Raw genomic sequence first — 21,903 nt, forward strand, 5'->3', positions numbered from 1 at the left:
TTATCTTGTCTGCATTTTGTTATTTCCGAATCACTTCATTTCAACCCCCATTATTTCTAATTAGAAAGCAGTTAAGGTTATATTACCCTTTGGTTAATGAAAAAAAGAAAATGAAAGCAAAAGGAAGCTTGCAAAGTTCCTGTTTGAGAACTATTTTCAGGTGATTTAGAAATTCCCTTTTCATGAAACAAGAAATGGCTGTGCCAGTTAAAATCTTTTTTTTAAGTTTGTTAAGTTGATTCTCCCAATTACTCTGTCCTACCACCTCCCAATGCAATTATGAACACTATCAGCCTAGTTGGAGTCACTGAACTCACTTTTTACAAAAATTAAGTATTATTGGTCTTTCCTCAATTAAGTCTGCATTATATTTCTAAAAATGAATAGAAGTACTGAGAATGTAGATCAGTGGTAGAACACATGCTTAGCAATGTGTAAGGCCCTGGGGTCAATGTTTAGCACCAAAAATAGTAAATGAAACAACTCACCAAAAAAAAAAAAAAAGAATAGAGGCTAGGCGTGGTGGCACAAGCTTATAATTGCAGCACTTGGGAGACTGAGGCAGGAGGATGGCTGGAAGTTAAAGGCCAGTCTGGGCTGCATAGCGAGTTCAAGGCCAGACTAAACTACATAATTAGACCCTCAAAAAAAAAAAAGAAGGGAAGCTGAGCATGGTGGCACATACCTATAATCCTAATTACTTGGGAAGCTGAGGTAGGAGGGTCATAAATTTGACACCAACCTGAGCTATTTAGGGAATCCCTGTCTCAAAATAAAATACAAAAAAGGGTTGGGGATATAGCTCAGTGGTAGAGCACTTGCCTAGCGTATGTAAAGCCTAGGTTCAATCCCCAGTACTGGAAAAAAGAAAGAAAGAAATAGTTCTAACTACAGTTTGAATAATTACATTTATGTAAATAATTGAACTTCTATTTTTGAAATTTAAAAAATGTTTCCTTCCATTTCTGTTTGGCTATGAATTACATTAAACTGAAACAGGATTTTCCTCTGTCTTCCTCTGCCACTCCTTCCCCCTAGTACTGGGGATTGAACCCAACACCTTTCACTGAGCTATATCCCTACCCCTTTTTATTTTGGGACAGGGTCTTGCTAAGTTGCCCAGGCTAGACTTGAACTTTTGATTTTCCTGTCATAGTTTCCTTAGTAGCTGTAATTAGAGGCATGTGCTGCCATGCCTTTGATGGGTATAAATCTCTTATTACTGATACTTTCCTGTGAACTGATCATCTGAGTTATTTGGGTACCACAAAGACCAAAATGTAAGTAGTTTATGTAGATAGGTTATATCAGGTACTTTAAAAACTAACATCTGTTATTAAATGAATATTTAATAAGTTTGTCTTTGTTATCACACCCCAGAGGTGACCTATGGACTGTTGATCCCCATTATCTGTCAGGTAGCTACCAAGTACCATAGATTCCTAGAAAAGGCTGCTATTTCTGCTATGTGGAATTAATTATATTCCTGGCAGTAGCAACAATGTCTGGCTTAGAGAAGTGGAACAATTGTTAACAAAAGTTTTCATCAGCAAACAGCTTTACTGCCGTAAAATGAATTCTTTTACTTTATTAACAAGTTGTCTGGCACTTTTTTTTCTAGCAATAACAGCTTTTAAGATTAGTGTATGTGAGACAATAAAACTCAAGAATTCTAAGTCATGACTATTATTTGATAATATTATAAGGTGTACAAGGTATAGTCTTGTATTCTTTGCTATAATTCAATATTTTAAGGACTCAGATCTATGACTCTGTCTTATTAGCTTCTAAAATTCTTTATTAAGACATAGTCTTAATCAATTGCAATTCATAGACCTTATTTGGATCCCAATTCAAACAAAAATACAGTTAAACTAATAAACAGTTATAAGAAAATTGTAGAAATGTGAATACTGCCTGGATTTGTTTTCCTGTACTGAGCATTGAACCCAGGGCCTCACACATGCTGAGCAAGCACTCTACTGAGCTATATCTCAAGCACTTTTATATTTTTATTTTGAGACAGGGTCTTGCAAAGTTGCTCCGGCTGGCCTCCAACTTGTGATCTTCATGCCTCAATCTCTTGAATGATTGAGGTCACAGGATGTGCCACCATACATGACTTTCCTGGGTATTTGATGATGTGGAAGAATTATTTTAGATGTGAAAATGATATTGTGTTTATTCTGTGTGTATATGGTGCTAGAGATTGAATCCAAGGCCTTGTGGATGCTAAGCAAGTACTCTACCACAGAGCTACATCCCCAGCCCTATTGTTATTTTTAAAAGAATTTTTATCTTTTAGAGATACATGTTTAAATATTATACATGAAATGATATGTATAGGATTTGTTTCATCGTAATCTGGATAGAAGGAGGGAAGTGGAGTGGATAGGAATATAGATTTAAAAAGAGCCAGGCATATACCTTTAGTCCTAGTTCCTTAAGAGACTGAGGCAAGAGGATCCCTTGAGCCTAGGAGCTGGAAGCCAGCCTGAAACATAATGAGACTTTGCTGCTAAAAAACAAGACAAAATGGAAATGATTAGCCAAGTATTGATAATTGTTGCAGTTAGGTAATGGGTACATCCAGTTTGTTATGTTTTTCCCTCTTTTACATATACATAATTGAAACTATCCATAATAAATTTAAGAAAATAAGGCCACCTTTTCAAATAGTTTTATTTGGTTTGAAATTAAGAGTTAAGTCATAAATTTCTGCAGATTCATTTTAATCCTTTCTCAGTTAAGAGAAGTATACTAAAAAGTAAGTATAATGTTACTTTTTTGGTTTTGTTTTTTGAGACAGGGTCTTGCTGTGTAGTTCAGGATGGCCTTGAACTCACTGTATATAGCCTAGGCTGGTCTTGAATTCAAACCATTCCTCCTGCCTCAGCCTCCCAAGTGCTGGGATTATAGGTGTGTGCTACCACAACCAGCTTAACATTACTTTTTTTTTTTTGGTACGGGGATCGAATTTGGGTCCTTGGACTTGCGCAGCAGACAGCGAAACCACTGAGCTAAATCCCCAGCCCTTAACATTACTTTTTTAAAAAATAAAGGCTAAATGGAAGATACTAAGGAGTACTTATAACATCACTCTTTTTTTATAAGGACTGTAATCTGTATTGTTTTTCTTATCAATGCTCCTAGGAATATATTCTGTACTTGTGGCACTGATGGCTGGCAAGGCAGAAGTAAGGTATAATCCTACTATTATACAACCCCTGCTGATCACAGAGTTCATCCGAGAACTTGGATTTGGTGCCACTGTGATAGAAACTGCTGAAGAAGGGGATGGTGTTTTGGAACTTGTTGTAAGTAAGAATTTTTGTGTGATTAATAAGATTTCTAGGGAAAACTTGGTGAGAGTTTGTAAAAGAGTTCTTAAGTAAGGGCTAATAAAATAAGTTATATAATGAAAATCAAGGAAACTGGAAAATGGAAGGATGAGATATTACTTAATGGTAGTCTTCAAGTATGAAATGTAATTGTCATATCTCTATTAAGAATGAAAAAATAAGAATTGGGTTTGAATGAATAAATGAAAGTCAACTTTTAAAATGTTGGATGATTCCTATCTAGTAACGTGTAAAGGAACAGATCTGGATGCACTAAAGACTTAAATTTTATAAACAGAGTTATAAATCCAGGTGTAAGGCATACTGGTTTAAAATGGTCATTTTATCCAACCCAGAAAATCAATTGCTAGAGTTCTGTCCTATAAAAATATGATCATGTACACAGTTTTATATATACATATATTTGTGTGTGTGTGTGTATGTGTGTGTGTGTATGTTTTACTGGGGATGAAACCCAGTGCCTTTGCACGGTGCTATATCCTTGGCCCTTTTTAGAATTTTAAATTTTGAAATAGGGTTTCATTAAGCTGGTAAGTTGCCTAGGAGGAACTTGAACTTGTGATCTTCCTCCCTCAGCCTCCTAGAGTTCTGAGGTTACAGATAAACTCACCCAGCCACACCCAGCTACAAGGTTATATTTATAATACAATTTTCAGAGCAAAAATTTAAAACTAATTTAAATGTCTTTTAATATGAATTGGTTATATAAATTATCTATAGATATTTTATAGACTACAATACAATAGAATAAAATAGATCTGCATTAACTGACAAGTAGCACTCTTTAGGACATATTAGTCACAGAAAACAAATTCTAGTATGATATGTATGATGCCATTTAAGTAAAAATGCAAAAATAAGTACATGTGCTTATGTAATATATATGTATATAAACAGGACCACATGGTTTATGCAAATGATTAGTAGTATTCATCTGAGGGAGAGACTGAGATTGGGGAAAAAGAGCAAAGAGAAACTTGCATTTTTTCAATATTGTTTTAAAATTTTTTTAGTACTGGGAGTTGAATTCAAGTTCTTTGCACTACACCCCAGCCCTTTTAAAAATTTTGTATTTTGAAATGGGTTCTCAATAAGTCACTAAGTTGCCCAGGCTGGGCTTGACCTTGCCATCCTTCTGTCTCATCTTCCCAGAATGTGGATTACAAGTGTGCGCCACCACGCCTTAATTAATTTTTTAAACTAGACAAATAAAACTTGAATACATTCTACTTCTAAACGTTTAAAATCCAGGCCTGGTGGTGCCCACTTGTTATTCCAGCCCTCTGGGAGATTGAGGCAGGAGGATTGCAAATTTGATCCCAATCTGGGCAATTTAGCAAGACCCTGCATCAAAATGAAAATAAGAAAGGAAAAGCCACAGCACGCCATTCCTCAGCTCCTTCGCGGCTGCCCTGCTGCTTATTCTTTGACCAGTGAGATCAGATTTGGGGTTGACTCCGGACCGGATGGCGAAGCCGCCTTCGTTTCTCTCCGCAAAGGCCGTAGGATCATTTGCCTATCTTACAATCCAAAGACAGAACCCCACAGATCTTAACCAGGGCTATTGACACATTGCATTGACACAAAAATGAATTTTTTGAGAAACATGGAGAGGAAGGTGTGGAAGCGGAAAAGAAAGCTATCTCTCTTCTTTCTAAATTACGGAATGAAATGCAGACAGATAAAACAATTGTGGCCTGGTTGAGGACTGTGCTGATACTGACCTTTGGAATCAGCACCTGGAGTACCAGTGCAGTCTTTTAAATGAAAGCAACGGACAGCCAAGTTGGTTCTGCTCACCATGGTTGTTTGTGGAATGCTACGTGTATCGTCGGCTTCATGAAGCGATTATCCAGAGGTTCTGGAGAAAATTTCCAAAGAGGATTTCCAAAAGTGCTTTAAGTAATGGCAGCATCCTAGGAATAAAGGTGTAGCTTCCCATGGGACTGAGTGACAGAAGGAAGCAGCCATCATTTGGATGTATAAAGGCTGTCCACCAATCAATGACTTTGATGTATTTAAAGAATCCAAAGACCAAAATTTCTTTGAGTCACAGGAATCTATCACTGCATTATGCACTTACTTGCAAAAGTTGATAGGAACTATTGAAGACCTAGATGAAACTCAGCTGAAAAATGAGTTTTTTAAACTTCTGCAGATTTCACTCTGGGGAAATAAATGTGATCTATCTTTATCAGGTGGAGAAAGTAGTTCTCAGAAGACCAATGTAATAAATTCTTTGGAAGACCTAAAACCTTTCATTTTAGTGAATGATCTGGAACATCTTTGGTTATTGCTTAGTAAATGCAAGAAAACCAGGGAAGAAGGGTCCATAGATAGAGTGTATATTATCCTGGACAATTCTGGGTTTGAACTTGTTACAGATTTAGTATTAGCTGACTTCTTGTTGACCTCTAAATTGGCTACTGAGATTCATTTTTATGGGAAAGCTGTGGTTTGTTTCAGATACATGACTTTAATTGGGTAATTGAGCAGATGAAACGCTGTAATCATAAGTGGATGTCCAAGTGTGGGATTGACTGGGAAAACTACATCAAAGTGGGTAGATGGGTTTATCATGATCATATGTTTTGGACTCTGCCTCACGAATACAGTGCAATGCCCCAGATTGCCCCTAACTTATATGCTGAGCTGCAAAAGGCATGTTTAATTTTATTCAAGGGTGATTTGAATTTTAGGAAGTTGACAGGGGACAGAGAATGGGACTTTACTGTTCCATTCCATCAGCCTCTGAATGGCTTCCATCCCGCTCCTCTGTGCAGCATAAGAACATTAAAAGCGGAGGTTCAGGTAGGTCTGCAGCCTGGGCAAGGAGAGCAGCTCACAGCTTCTGAGCCTCACTGGCTGACCACCGGGAAGTACGGCATATTTCAGTTTGATGCTCCACTCTGACTAGGCCTCTGGAATCCCAGTGTGAGGAAGATCGGAGAAGCACCTTTCCCTTCGCGGAAAAGCAGTGTGTGAACTGAGCCACAGACTGCGCTGCTTTGGCTCCAGAAAGCTTAGCTTCTCTGTGCTCATCTCTACACACTCTGGGTGGTTTTTCTTTGGAATATTTTGCCTCACTGCAATGTTTTGGAAATAGACGGTTTTAAGTTAGTTATAGATTTTTACATTTACTTTGGAATTTTAATGTCTATTTCACATTAAGTGAATAATTTCAAGAGGTTTTGATGAACTTATTTTTAATTGGATAGAAAGCAAAATCTAAGTGAATTCTGCTTTTTAAGTTTGTAAATCCTATTTTTTCTTAAATAGTAAGTACACTGCATGGTATTTAATATCCTAGGAGGAATGGAATTTTATTTAACTTCATTTCAGGCTCTTGAAATAATGGCTCAGTGAAAAATATGCATTTTAATGCTTCTGTAAAGAGATGCGTTTCTTACAAATGTGATGCTTGAACACATAAAAGGAAAACTTGCCTCATAAGTTGATTATAACTTTTGTTCTCCATGGATTTTATTTTACTACAATAGCCTGTTTTTTTGGTATGTATTTGTAATTTTGATTGACCGGTAAAATGGATATTAAGAAACAGAAAATTGAACAGAATGAAACAAACAGTATTTGAAAAAATGTAGCATCTTTTACATTCTATTTATGATACCCATAATCAACATAAAACACGTTTTAAAGGAACAGACTTTTAGTTTGCAATTTTAGAAAAAATGCTTGATATAGAAAAGATTCCTATGGATTGAATTTGGATACTATCGTTCTTTTTTTATATTACACATTGTAGTGATCACATCACAGGTACTAATAACTGTAAATTGGTTTGTTTTGAAACAAATTGGAAATAAACTTGGAAATGTTTTCTTGCAAAAAAAAAAAAAGAAAAGAAAATAAGAAAGGTGAGGATGTAGTTCAGTGCAAAGGCCCTGGGTTCTATCCCCAATACTAACACTCACACATTAAAACAAACAAACAAACAAAACCCTTAATGTTATGCTAAAATAAGCTCCAGTTTAAGCAAAAATTTGAATGTAAATAATAAAACCATTATTTATCAAGAAATGTTCCTTGGGCCACAAACATTGTTTAGTGGTACAATGCTTGCCTAATGTGTACAAGGACCTGGATTCATTCCCCAGTAGTGGACAAAAATTTTTTCCCAGGGAAAAGGCTTTTTGCATTCATGGAGCTCTAGTCAGTGCAAGCAGAGATTTTTGCAAATGGATTTTTTTCAGGGAACCATCAGACAGGTCAAATAATGACAGAGATGTTTAATGCACCATTTTTGCTGATATCCCTTAAGTAGATATACTCAAATTCTTCTTACTTTATTTTATGGCTTTTGGTCAATTTTCAGAGTATTTCAGTGGTTGTCTTTGACCTTTTGCCAGTTTTATTCTTGCTCTTTTTTTGTGGTACTGGGGATTGAACTCTGGGCCTTGAGAATATAATGAGCTACATCCTCAGCCCTTTAAAAAATTTTGAGACAAAGTCTTGCTAGGGTAACCAGCATAGCTTTGAACTTGAGATCCTCCTGCCTCTGTGTCTTTTTTGGTTTTTTGAGACAAGGTTTTGCTATGTAGTTCAGGCTGGCCATGAACTCATTATGTAGCCCAGGTTGGCCATTCTCCTCCCTCAGCCTCCCAAGTGCTGAGATTATAGGCATGTGCTAACATGCCCAGCTGCCTCAGTGTCTTTAGTAGCTGGAATCATAGGCATGTACCACTGTACCTGGCCTATAATTGCTTTTTGAGGAAAGGATCTGCACATGTATTATAGAATTTAATGCTTATCTACACTGTAATTGCACTTAAAATATAGGGAATAATACACTTTCATATATACAAAATTGGAACACTTTTGTCAGCCATTAACTTTCTCTAACAATATACCTAAGCAGGATAAAAAAATACAGAGGAAAACAAGGCACTGGATTAAGAAATAATGGTTGTTGGGTTGGGGATTTAGCTCAGTGGCTCCACCGCCTGCCTCGCAAGCGCAAGGTCCTGAGTTCGATCCCCAGTACCAAAAAAAAACAACCCATAGAAATAATAGTTGTTTCCTTTTGGCCGGAACCGCCATCTTCCAGTAATTTGCCAAAATGACAAACACAAAGGGAAAGAGGAGGGGAACCTGGTATATGTTCTCTAGGCCTTTTAGAAAACATGGGATTGTTCCTTTGGCCACATACATGCAAATCTACAAAAAGGATGATATTGTAGACATCAAAGGAATGGGTACTGTTCAAAAAGGAATGCCACACAAATGTTACCATGACAAAACTGGAAGAGTCTACAATGTTACCCAGCATGCTGTTGGCATTGTTGTAAACAAGCAAGTTAAGGGCAAGATACTTGCCAAGAGGATTAATGTGCGTATTGAGCATATTAAACACTCAAAGAGTTGAGACAGCTTCCTGAAACATGTCAAGGAAAATGATCAAAAAAGAAGGAAGCCAAAGAGAAAGGTGCCTGGGTTCGACTGAAGAGCCAGCCTGCCCCACCCAGAGAAGCACACTTTGTGAGAACCTATGGGAAGGATCCTGAGTTGTTGGAACCTATTTCCTATGAATTCATGGCTTAAACTGGGGATGTAGCTCTGCCATGCAGTACCTAATTAACAGCTGAGTGCCCTAAGCCCTTCTTAAAAATAAAATATCATCCTGCGTTGTAAAGATGGTTTTCTTAATTGGACAGGTGTGTGGTGCCTTTACCTCAGAGAAACAAAAATTTGGAGCAGATTCTCATTATACCCAGTTAATTGTGTCAGGTCTTTACTCTTCAGTGTTTTTCTTGCTGAAAGATTTGAGGTATTGTGCAGGTGTATACCCAAATGGCCATTTTTTAAAATTTATATATTAATTGGTACTTTTTAGATATACAATACATTTACATTTATCATTGGGTGTTTATACCTGAACATGATGTATCTTAGTTCTTATTTTTTCCCCCATTACCTATGCGCCCTTCACCCCCACCACTCTTCCCTATTTACATAGATTTCGTTTCCATTTTTTGTTGTTGTTGTCATAATTTTTCCTTTCCTTTCTTCCCTTTCCCCTTCCCCTCCCGCCACCCCTCCACCTTTGGACCTTTTCCTATTACAAATTATCAATTATTCGTTTTAATCATTTTCATCCTTATTTACACTTTCAGTTTCTCACACTAGAGATACTATTTGGTATTTATACATGTGTGTCCTATTTATTTCACTTAAGAGTATGGCCTAAATATGCATCCATTTAGCTATAAATGACTAGTTTCTCATTCTTTATGGCTGAGTAGTACTCCATTTTATAAAAAAACTACATCTTCTTTATCCAGTTTCCAGTTGATGGGCACTTGGGCTGTTTCCAGTCCTTAGCTATTACAAATTGTGCCGCTATAAACATAGGTGCACATATATCGCTGTGGTATGATTCTTTTAATTCTTTGGGGAAGATACCCAGTAGGGAAATAGCTGGGTCAAATGGGACCTCTAGTCCTAGTTCTTTGAGGTATCTCCGTACTGATTTCCACAGTGGTTGCATCAGTCTGCACTCCCACCAACAATGGAGAAGGGTTCCTTTCCACACCCCCGCCAGCGTTTGTTATTGGTTGATTTCTTGATAGCAGCCATTTTTTGTGGGGTGAGGTGGAATCTCAGTGTTGTTTTCATCTGCATCTCTCGAATGACCAGTAATGTTGAACATTTTTTCATATATTACTTGCCGTTTTCTTTGTCTGAGAAATGTCTGTTCATTTCAGATGCCCTTTTTTGAATTGGGTCTTTGAATTTGGGAGGTCTGATTTTTTTCAATTCTTTATATATTCTAGATGGTAGACCTTTGTCTGAGGTACAGCTGCTAAAAATTTCTTCCTATATTGTAGGTTGTCTCTTAGCTCTGTTGGTAGTTTCTCTTGCAGTGCGGAAGCTTTCTAATAAGATGAAATCTCAGTTGTTGATGCTTTGTGCTAGTTCCCGTGCTACTGAAGTTTTGTTCATAAAGTCTTTTCCTATGCCAATGTCATTGAGAGTTCTACCTAACTTATCTTCCAGCAAGTTTACTGTTTCTGTCTTGATATTTAGCTCTTTAATCCATTTCGATCTTAGTTTATTGCCCAGTTATAGGTATGGGTCTAGTTTTAATCTTTGGCAGGTTGAAATCCAATTTTTCTAACACCATTTATTGAACAGGCTATCTTTTCTCCAATGAGGGCGATTGGCTCCTTTGTCAAAGATGAGGTGGCTGAGTATGTCTGGAGTTATTTCTGCATCTTCTAATTTATTCCACTGATCTACGGGTCTGTTTATTTGCCAGTACCATGCTGTTTTTATCACAGTAGCTTTGTTGTATAGTTTCAAGTTGGGGATTGTGATACCCCCAGCCATGTCTCTGTTGCCCAGAGTTTCTTTTGCTATTCTAGGTTTCTTCTGCTTCCAAATGAATTTTTGGATTGTTTTCTCTAGTTCTGTGAAATATATTGTTGGAATTTCAATTGGTATTGCATTAAATCTATATAGTAGTTTTGGAAGTATGGCCATTCTCACTATATTGATTCTTCCTAACCAGAAACAAGGGATATCTTTCCATTTTCTTGTGTCCTCTTTGATCTCCTTCTTCAGAGTGCTGTAGTTTTCAGTGTAGAGGTCTTTTGCTTCCTTTGTTAGATTGATTCCTAGATATTTCATTTTTTTAGATGCTATTGTAAAAGGAATTATTTCCCATATTTCTCTCTCAATGTGTCTGCTATTTGTGTATAAGAAGGCTATTGTCTTTTGAGTGTTGATCTTATATCCAGCTACTCTACTGAATCTGTCAATTAGGTCTAGAAGGCTTTTGACCGAGTTTTTTGGGTCTTCTATGTAAAGTATCATATCATCAGCAAATAATGACAGTTTCACTTCTTCCTTTCCTATCTTTATTCCTTTTATTTCTTTCTCTTTTCTAATTGCTGTGGCTAATGTTTCCAGAACAATATTAAACAGGAGTGGTGATAGTGGGCATCCTTGTCTTGTTCCTGATTTTAGCATGAAAGTTTTCAGTTTTTGACCATTTAGTATGATGTTGGCTCTTGGTTTTTCATAGATAGCCTTAATCAAGTTCAGATAAAGACCTTCTATTCGAATTTTCTGTAGCATTTTTATCATGAAAGCGTGCTGGATTTTGTCAAATGCCTTTTCTGCATCCATTGAGATGATCATATGGTTTTTGTCCTTGACTCTGTTCATATAGTGTATTACATTTATTGATTTACGAATGTTGAACCATCCTTGCATCCCTGGGATAAATCCAACTTGGTCAGGGTGTATGATCTTCTTGATGACCCTCTGTATTCTGTCTGCCAGTATCTTGTTGAGGATATTTGCATCTATGTTCATTAGGGAGATTGGCCTGTAGTTCTCTTTTTGGGTTGGGTCTTTCCCTGGTTTTGGAATCAAAGTCACATTTGCTTCCAGGAAAGAATTTGGAAGCCTTGCTTCCCTTTCAATTTCCTTGGTGAGTTTAAAGAGTAATGGCGATAGTTCTTCTTTAAATGTCTTGTAGAATTCAGCAGTGAAGCCATCAGGACCTGGGCTTTTCTTTGTTGGTAAATATTTTATTACATTTTCAATTTCACTCATTGTGATTGGGGTGTTTAGAATTTCTATATCTTCTTCATTTAACTTTGACAATTCATATGTATCTAGGAATCTGTCCATTTCTTCTGTGTTTTCCATTTTATTAGAGTACAGATTGTCAAAGTAAGTATTGATGATCCTCTGAATTTCTGCTGGATCTATTGTGGCTTCACTGTTTTCATTCTTAATTGCATGGATTGCCTTTTCTTTCCTTTTTTTTGATAAGGTTGGCTAAAGGTTTCTCAATTTTATTTATTCTTTCAAAAAACCAGCTCCTCGATTTATTGATTTTTTTGTATCGTTCTCTTAGTCTCCATTGCATTGATTTCTGCTCTGATCTTTATAATTTCCTTTCTTGTACGAGCTTTGGATTTGTTATGCTCTTCTTTTTCTAGGGAGCTTGAGGTTCTGCATTAGGTTATTTATCTTAGTTCTCTCTGTTTTCCTAATATGGGCATTCACTGCTATGAATTTCCCACGTAGAATTGCTTTCATTGTGTTCCACAGATTCCTGTATGTTCTACTGGCATTATCATTTACTTGTAGAAACTGTCTAATTTCTTCTTTAATTTCCTCTGTGACTCACTGGTTGTTCAGGAGAGTGTTATTCAATTTCCATGTGTTTGTGGGTGTTCTGTGTTTTCTTATGTTATTGATCTCCAATTTTATTGCACTATGGTCTGATAATATACAGGGGATAACTTGAATTCTTTTACATTTACTTAGATTTGCCCTATGAGCTAGTATGTGACATATTTTGGAGAATGACCCGTGTGCAGCTGAAAAGAATGTGTATTCTGATTTTGTGGGGTGGAACACTCTATAAACGTCTCTTAAGTCCATTTGTTCAATAGCTTGGTTCAGTTCTAGAATTTCATTGTTAACTTTTTTCCTAGATGATCTGTCTATTTGTGATAGAGGGGTGTTGAGGTACCCCACTACAATTGTGTTAGTGCTCATTTGGTTTTTCATGTCCATTAATATTTGTTTTGTATAGTTGGGGGCATTTGTATTTGGTGCATAAATATGTAGGATTGTGATCTCTTCCTCTTGGATTGTTCCCTTCACAAGGATGTAGTGACCATCTTTGCCTCTCTTCATTAGTTTTGGTTTGAAATCTACTTTGTCTGCAAATAAGATTGCTACCCCTGCTTTTTTCTGGGATCCTGTCGCATGGAGAACTGTTTTCCATCCTTTTACTTTCAGTCTATGAATTTCCTTTTGAGTTAGGTGTGTTTCCTGTATACAGCATATTGCTGGGTTTTGCTTTTTAATCCATTCTGTCAGTCTGTTTCTTTTGATTGGTGAATTGAGGCCATTAACATTGATAGTCATACCTGAGAGATATTGACTCATTCTTGCCAGGATGTTTTATTGTTGTTGGCTCTTTTCTTATTGTTCCCCCTTCCCCTTTAGTGCCCTACCTTGCGTGGTGTCTTCTCTCTGTTGGCCCTCATGGAGTTGTGACCTTCATTGTCTTTTTCTAGGATAGTGCTTAAAATTGTTTGGAGTGCTGGTTTGGTGTTCATGAAATTTCTCAGGTGTTCTTTGTTGTGAAAGTATCTAATTTCCTCATCGATTTTGAAAGATAATTTTTCAGGATACAGCAGTCTAGGTTGGAAGTTATTTTCTTTTAGGGCTTGAAATACTTCACTCCAGGCTCTCCTTGATTTGTGGGTTTGTGTTGAGAAATCTGCTGTGATTGTGATGGGCTTTCCTTTGTAGGTGATTTGTTTCTTTTCTCTAACTGCCTGTAGAATTTTGTTCTTCTGTTGGGTTTCTGGGATCTTGACTATTATATGCCTATGTGTAGATTTTTTTTGATCATGGCTGGTTGGAGTTCTATATGCTCACTTATCTGTGTGTCCAATTCTCCACCTCTGTCTGGGAAGTTTTCTACTATTACTTCTGTGAACAATTTTTTTATGTCTGTTGTACTTTCTCCTGTTTTTTCGTGAACTCCTATCAGTATTATGTTATTCTTCTTTGCATCATCTAGCAGCTGTTGGATTGATTTCTCATGGTCCCTTACTATCTTTAAGAAATCTCTGTTTTCATGGTCCTTAACTGCGATCCTGTCTTCTGTATCTGATATTCTGTCCTCACATTCTCTTAGTCTGCTCTGCATGCTTTCAATGGAGTTTTTAATCTCCTGAATATCTGTTTGAATCTGTTTCATGGATTTTATTTCTTTCTTATGTTGGACGATCATAGTTTCCATTTCTTTCTTATGCTGGGCGTTCATGGCTTCCAGCATGTTTCTGTTGTCATCTATTTTCTTGTCTGTTTCTGCTCTAGAGCCTCTAATAATGTCTTTCACTCTGCTCACCATCTCTGTATTTATCTGAGAGAGTATTTCTCCTTTGAATTTTTCTAGAGCCTCATGTATCTGCTTTGTTACTTCCTGTGCTATCAGTTCAGGGTGTCCAGGTGGTTGATTATCCAACTTTTCCACCTCATTTCCCCCAGAATTTCCTTTCTGTGGCGTGGAAGCCTGCTTTTGTGCCTTGCTTAAATGTCTTCTCAGTTTTGTTTTTGGTACTGTCCTTGGTTTAATTCCTGGGTTGATATTTCAAAATTGATTAGGGCATGTATCTTTGTTGCTTGAGTTTAAAACCCTTGTGGAATGATTGCTTTTCAGAGGTGTCTTCCAGATATGGCTTGTGTTTAGGTTTTGAGGCTCTAATGACTCTGAGGCTATTTATTTTCCTTATACCACGAAGGAAAACTGATTAGATCAATCACAACATGTTAGGCCAAAAGTTACAATCAGGAATACCATAGCATCAAGTTCAGCTTAGAAAATGACAATTTGTGGTAGTTATTAATCTATCACATTTAACTATGTGAAATATAATCCCCTGTGCCTCTGTAGTGAGGGCCCAGGTAGCAGAAGAGCCATAAGGCAGGGGGCATGGGGGAGGTGGAATTGCACCTTGCAGGCGCCCGTGCGGCTAAGACCACTGGATGAAGGTGGGGCTCCAAGCTGCTCCAGGGACCCCACCATGCAGTGGGCAGGAACCTGAACATAGCTGAGGAGCCTCAGGCCGCCTGGCTGACCCTTGGAGAGAAGCTCCAGATGAAGGCGGGGCTCCAATCCACTCCCGGGACCTCACCCTGCTGTGGGCCAATGGCCACTTATTTATGAAATATTTATATTGGCTTGAAGATCCTCTAAATCACCTTGGGGACAAGATGTATCAAAATGAATGGAAGCCAGTATATGGCATTTCAGTTAAATAAAGTTTTCAAAACAAAAAAGAAAGAAGAAAGAAAGAAAGAAAGGTTGTTGAATTCTCTGTTACTGAGTAATAGTGACAGGAATAGGAAGCCTTTTAATGAGATGGTTTTCTATCTAATCTGTTCATTATGGCTTGCATCTAAATGTCCCCCCAAAACCCTCATGCAGTCATTGGTAGGGCTTTTTCAAAGAGGTGGCTTCATCTAGTGTGTATGATACTGGGAATAAGGCTGCATGATTACTAAATTAGTTCAGTGATTGGTTTAGCATAGTTCTGAGTGTAGATAATGGGAAAGCCCACTCTGGATTTGAGTGCTACTCACCTTAAGGGCATGTAGCCTGCATATAATATAAGGGACAGAAAGAGGGCTTCTTGCTTTGCTACTTTGTTGCCTGCTGACTTCTGCCTTTTGCCTGCCATGAACTGTTTCTCTTCTGCAATGCCACCTTGTTGTGAAGCCAGTGAACTATGAACTGAAACCTCTACAAACTTTGAGCCAAAAAAAGCCCCTTTTCTCCTTTAACTTTGGGTATTGAGTACTTTGTCTCAGCAATGAGAAAAGTAACTAAGACCTGGTTGCAACTGGCACTATATCTTTATTCAGTGTTATATAAAAATGATATTCTAATGATCATGTAAAGCATAATAATAGTGTAGATAAAATTTTTCCAGGCAATTTTTTAGTTATAAGTAATAACTCATGTTTAATAGAGGAAAAAGTATATTTCTGGAGTCGTGCAGAAAACACTGAATCAGCCCACTGGAGACAGGCAGGTCTGCAGTTGGGGTCCCGAGGTCTCCAGTCGCGCTGAAAACATCCAGTCAGCCCACTGCAGACAGGCAGGTCAGCGGACGTGGTCCCGAGGTCGCCAGTCTTGCTGAAAACACCCAATCCGCCCACTGCAGACAGGCAGGTCTGCAGACCCGGTCCCGAGGTCGCCAGTTGCACACAAAACACCGAATCAGCCCACTGCAGACAGGCAGGTCTGGAAACAGGGTCGCAAGGTCACCAGTAGTTCTGAAAACACCCAATCAGCCAGTGCCCTGGCAGCAGTCCACTGGAATCCCTCCCCCTGCTCCTTTGGCCTCTTCTCTGTATAGGCACCTGGTTCCACACTACAAAGATGCAGAGGACACCAGACCACCAGAACACTGTACTGGAGCTAATCAAGTTCTCAGCATTTAAAGAATTCCTGCCCAGAGGTAGGGGCTTCTGAGCTGCCATGCCACTGCTCCTGGTCCAGAGGAAGGGGCTTCTGGGCCACCAAATGTCCTGCCACCACTGGCCCAGAGGAAGGGGCTTTCGTGCCACCATCCCTACTGCTGCTCCCAGCCCCTGGCCCACCTCTCCCAGCTCAGAGGAGGTGAGCGGCATGGATGCACACAGCACCCCCCCGTCCCCCCAGTCAAAATGAGAAAACATGGAAATAAGTCCCAAAACCAGATTTCCAGATCACCTACAGCAACCCCAAAGGGAAATGAGATGGAACACTCTGATGCTCAACCACCTGGACCCACTGAACTGGCAACAAAAGGGGATCTGGAAAAACTGAAATCAGAAATAATTTCTCAGATAACAGCAGAAATTGTGCTCCTAGTGCAAGACATGATTAATAAATCTAGAGAGGAGCTCAGGAACATGATGGAATCCCAACATAGGAAACAAATAGAATCCATAAAACAAATGGAAATAGATTTCCGGGAGATGAAAAACTCCATTGAAAGTCTACACAGCAGAATGAGCAAATGTGAGGACAGAATTTTAGATATAGAAGATAAGATTGCAATTAGTGACCAGGAAAAGAAAAATTGCTTCAAAATTATAAGGGAACATGAGAAATCAATCCAGCAGCTGCTAGACGATGCAAAGAAGAATAACATAAGACTGATTGGGCTCAATGAAGAAACAGGAGAGAGTGGAGATGACATAAAAAAACTCTTCACAGAAGTAATGGCAGAAAACTTCCCAAGCAGGGGAAAAGAGCTTGACAAACAGATAAGTGAGGCATATAGGACTCCAAATAGCCTTGATCAAAACTAACCTACACATAGGCATATAATTGTTAAGATTCCAGAAACACAACAGAAGAACAAAGTTCTCCAAGCAGTCAGAGAAAAGAAACAAATCACATACAAAGGAAAGCCCATCAGAATCACAGCAGACTTCTCAACACAAACCATCAAGGTAAGAAGAGCTTGGAGTGACATATTCCAAGCCCTAAAAGAAAACAGCCTCCAACCCAGATTGATGTACCCTGCAAAACTATCTTTCAAAATGGATGGAGAAATAAGATATTTTCATGACAAAGAGCACCTTAGGAACTTCATGTGTAACAAACCAGCACTCCAAAGAATTTTACACAATATCCTAGGAACAGACATTGAGGATCACAACCCCAGGAAGCAAAGCAGAATGAACCCATCTGGCACGACAAGAAATTATATGTAAAGGGGGAGAACCCAATGAAAAGAAAAAGTCATGGCAATGATAATTCAATACATTTCAGTTATAACCCTCAATGTTAATGGTCTCAATTCACCAATCAAAATAAACTGACTGGCAGAATGGGTCAAGAAGCAAAATCCAACAATATGCTGCATACAAGAAACACAATTCAAAAGGAAACTCATAGACTGAAAGTTAAAGGGTGGAAAATAATACTCCATGCGACAGGAACATGAAAAAAAGCAGGAGTAGCTATCCTCTTTGCAGATCAAGTAGATTTCAAACCAATACTGATTAAGAGAGACAAAGAAGGACACTACATCGTTGTAAAGGGAAGAATCCAAGAGGAAGAGATGACAATCATAAATATCTATGCACCAAATACTAGTGTGCCCAACTATATAAAACAAATACTAACAGACATGAAAAGTCATATATGCACTAATAGAATTGTAGTGGGGCCCTCAACACCCCACTGTCACAAATAGATAGATCAGCTAGACTAAAAATAAGTAATGAAATACTAGAATTCAATGGAACTCTTGAACAAATGAACTTAACAGATGTTTATAGAGTGTTCCACCCCCGAAAATCAAAATACACATTCTTTTTTTTCCCCATTAACTTTACTGGTACACTTTAGGTATACAATACTGTTACATTCATCATTGGGTCTTGTACCATTACATGAATCTGTTGTTTCTCATTTTTTTCCCCTTTCCTTTCCCTTCCTTCACCTGCTCCACCCTTCCCTATTTGCAAAGACCTTGTTTCCATTTTTTTCCACTTCTCATATTTTTTCCTTTCCCTTTTTTCCCTTCCCCTACCCCTGCCAATTCCCCTGGTCTTTTTGACCTTTTCTGCCTGTTACACAATATCAGTTATACATTATTTTTAAATTACAATATTAAGATCTAGGAGACATTACCACAGATTTTACAGAATTTAAAAGGATATAGAAAGCATATTACAAAAATCTTTTTTGAAATAAATTTGACAACTTCTAAGAAGTACCTTGGAAGACAAATTAATGAACCTAACTCTGGAGGAAATATAAAATTTGAATAGCACCTATTAAAGAAAGTATATTCCTAGCTTGAAAACCTACCTATATGACAACAGCAGGCTCATAAACATTTTAACTGATAAATTATACCAAACATTTAAAGCAGAAAAAAGGAACACTTCTCCCCTCATTTTAGGAACTCAACATTGTGCTAATCCTAAAACTGGATAAAGATAATAGAAGAAAAAAGTATGAACATAGATAGAAATTTGTTTAACAAAACAAACTATTGGAAGTCAGATCTGGCAGTATGTAGAAAGTGGTTTTGTTATAGGGATGGCAGTGTTGGTTCAGCATTGGAAGATACACCCCCAAAAGTCATCATTTTAACAGAGGAAAGGAGAAAGCCGTATGATCCTTTCACTAGTTGGAGAAAGAGTATTGGACTAAATTCTACAGCTGTTCATGGTAAAAGCTATCAGGAGACTAGAAGTAGAACAGAACCTTCTCAACACAACAGATCAAAGACATGTACTCCCTACTTCCAACAAAAACTCCTTCTATGAATGGAGATGATACAATGCTTTCTCCCTAAATTGGGGAAGAAGGGCATATGTGCCTACTCTTCATCTGTCCATTAGACTTTGAAACATAGGTCTAAACCAAAATTGTCTGGCAATAAAATGACACAACTAGGATCGGATTGGCATGGCAGAAGCAAAATCTTTATATGTAGATGCAATGATCATCTACAGAGAAAATACTAAGAAATCTCTAGGAGCCCCTAGAATTTGTACTTGAATTTAGCAGGATTAGAAAACACAAGGTATATATAAAAATTCAGGTCTGTGAGAATACACATTCTTCTCAGCTGTACATGGGTCATTCTCCAAAATAGACCACATCCTCACACACAGAACATGTTTAAGTGAAAAGGAATTGAAGTTATCCCCTGTATATTATCAGACCATAGTGCGATAAAGTTGGAGATCCATAGCAATAGAAATTCGAAAAATTTCATAAACACGTGGAAATTGAACAACACACTTCTGAATAACCAATGGGTCACAGAGGAAATTAAAGAAGAAATGAGACAGTTCCTCCAATTAAATGACAATGGCAATACAACATATTGGAATCTATGGGACACAATGAAAGCAGTCTCACGAGGGAAATTCATAGCAGTGAATACGCATATTAGAAAATCAGAACGAGCCCAATTAAACAACCTGATGCTGAACCTCAAGCTTCTAGAAAAAGGAGAGCAGGACAACCACAAAGCTCATACAAGGGAGGAAATTATAAAGATCAGAGCAGAAATCAATGCAATGGAGACTAAGAGAACAATACAAAAAATCAATGAAGCCAATAGTTCCTTCGAAAGAATAAACAAAATTGACAAACCCTTAGCCAACCTTATCAGAAAAAGGAAAGAAAAAGCCCAAATCCATGCAATTAGGAATGAAAAGGGTGAAATTACAACAGACCCAGCAGAAATTCAGAGGATCATCAATACCTACTTCCAGAACCTGTACACCAATAAGATGGAAAACAGAGAAGAGATGGACAGATTCCTAGATACATATGAATTACCAAAGTTGAACGAAGAAGACCTAAAAATTCTAAACAACCCAATATCAACCAATGAAATTGAAAACATAATTAAAAACTTATCAACTAAGAAAAGCCTGGCCCCTGATGGCTTCACTGCTGAATTCTACAAGACATTTAGAGAGGAACTGCTGCCACTACTGTTTAAACTCTTCAGTGAAATTGAAAGGGAAGCAATACTCCCAAATTCATTCCTGGAAGCAAGCATCACCTTGATCCCCAAAGCAGAGAAAAACCGAACCGAAAAGGAGAACTATAGGCCAATCTCACTAATGAACATAGATGCAAAAATCTTTAATAAGATACTGGCAAATAGAATGCACAAGATCATCAAGGTCATACACCCTGATCAAGTGGGATTCATCCCAGGGATGCAGGGATGGTTCAACATAGGCAAATCGATCAGTGTAATGCACTATATCAATAGAGCCAAGGACAAAAACCATATGATCATCTCCATAGACGCAGAAAAAGCATTTGACAAAATCCAACATGCATTTATGAAAAAAACCCTACAAAAAGTTGGAATAGATGGTCTCTACCTCAAACTGATAGAAGCCATCTATGAAAAACCAACAGCCAATATCATACTAAATGGTCAAAAACTGAAATTCTTCACACTAAAATCAGGAACAAGACAAGGATGTCCACTATCACCACTCTTGTTCAATTTAGTTCTGGAAACATTAGCCACGACAATTAGAAAAGAGAAAGAAATAGAAGGAATAAAGATAGGAAATGAAGAAGTCAAATTGTCATTATTTGCAGATGACATGATACTCTATATAGAAGACCCCAAGAACTCCACCAAAAGCCTTCTAGACTTAATAACCAAATTCAGTCAAGTATCTGGTTACAAGGTCAACACACAAAAATCAATAGCTTTCCTTTCCACAAATGACAGACTCACTGAGAGAGAAATAGGGCAAACAATTCCTTTCACAATAGCATCCAAAAAACTGAAATACCTAGGAATCAACCTTACAAAAGAAATCAAAGACCTCCTCTCTGAAAACTATAGCACTCTGAAAAGAGAGATTGAAGATGATATCAGAAAATGGACAGACATCCCCTGCTCCTGGGTAGGAAGGATTAATAAAGTGAAACTGGCCATTCTTCCAAAAGTGCTGCATAGATTCAGTGCAATTCCAGTTGAGATCCCAACAGCATACTTCATGAACCTTGAGAAAATAATCCAAAAATTCATTTGGAACAAGAAGAGACATAGAATAGCAAAAGTAATTCTAGGTAGCAGAAACATGGCAGGGTGTATCACAATCCCTAACCTGCAACTATACTACAAAGCTACTGTGATAAAAACAGCATGGTACTGGCAAAGAAACAGACTTGAGGACCAGTGGAACAGATTAGAAGATGCAGAAGCAACGCCAGACACACTCAGCCATCTTATCTTTGATAAAGGAGCCAAACACCCTCGCTGGAGGAAAGATAGCCTCTTTAATAAATGGTGCTGGAAAAATTGGGCTTCAACTTGCCAAGGATTAAAACTAGACTTATATCTCTCGCCATGCACTAAACTAAAATAAAAATGGATTAAGGATCTAAATATGAAAATAGAAACTCTGAACCAGTTGGAACAGAGGTTAGGTAGAACTCTTGAAGACATCGGTGTAGGAAAAGATTTTATGAACAACA

The 21,903-nt window shown here is 37.8% G+C and overlaps 1 protein-coding gene and 2 pseudogenes across 2 annotated transcripts in view; all 3 read left to right on the forward strand.

Moving 5' to 3' along the window:
- The window catches only part of Atp7a (ATPase copper transporting alpha), a 228,203-nt gene that overhangs the window by 142,085 nt on the left and 64,215 nt on the right, over positions 1-21,903 (forward strand). For both annotated transcript variants that reach the window (XM_087196603.1, XM_004867484.4), the window contains exon 7: positions 3,154-3,317. In XM_087196603.1, the coding sequence (XP_087052729.1) occupies positions 3,154-3,317 (164 nt within the window). The remainder of the gene's footprint in view (positions 1-3,153; positions 3,318-21,903) is intronic.
- LOC101714970 (damage-control phosphatase 1-like) lies at positions 4,703-6,414 on the forward strand (annotated as a pseudogene).
- On the forward strand, positions 8,310-9,059 carry LOC147822467 (large ribosomal subunit protein eL21 pseudogene; annotated as a pseudogene).

The sequence above is a fragment of the Heterocephalus glaber genome, unplaced genomic scaffold (assembly GCF_053883595.1).
Source record: "Heterocephalus glaber isolate CG9 unplaced genomic scaffold, H.glaber_assembly_v1.0 deba00001613, whole genome shotgun sequence".
Lineage (NCBI taxonomy): Eukaryota > Metazoa > Chordata > Mammalia > Rodentia > Bathyergidae > Heterocephalus > Heterocephalus glaber.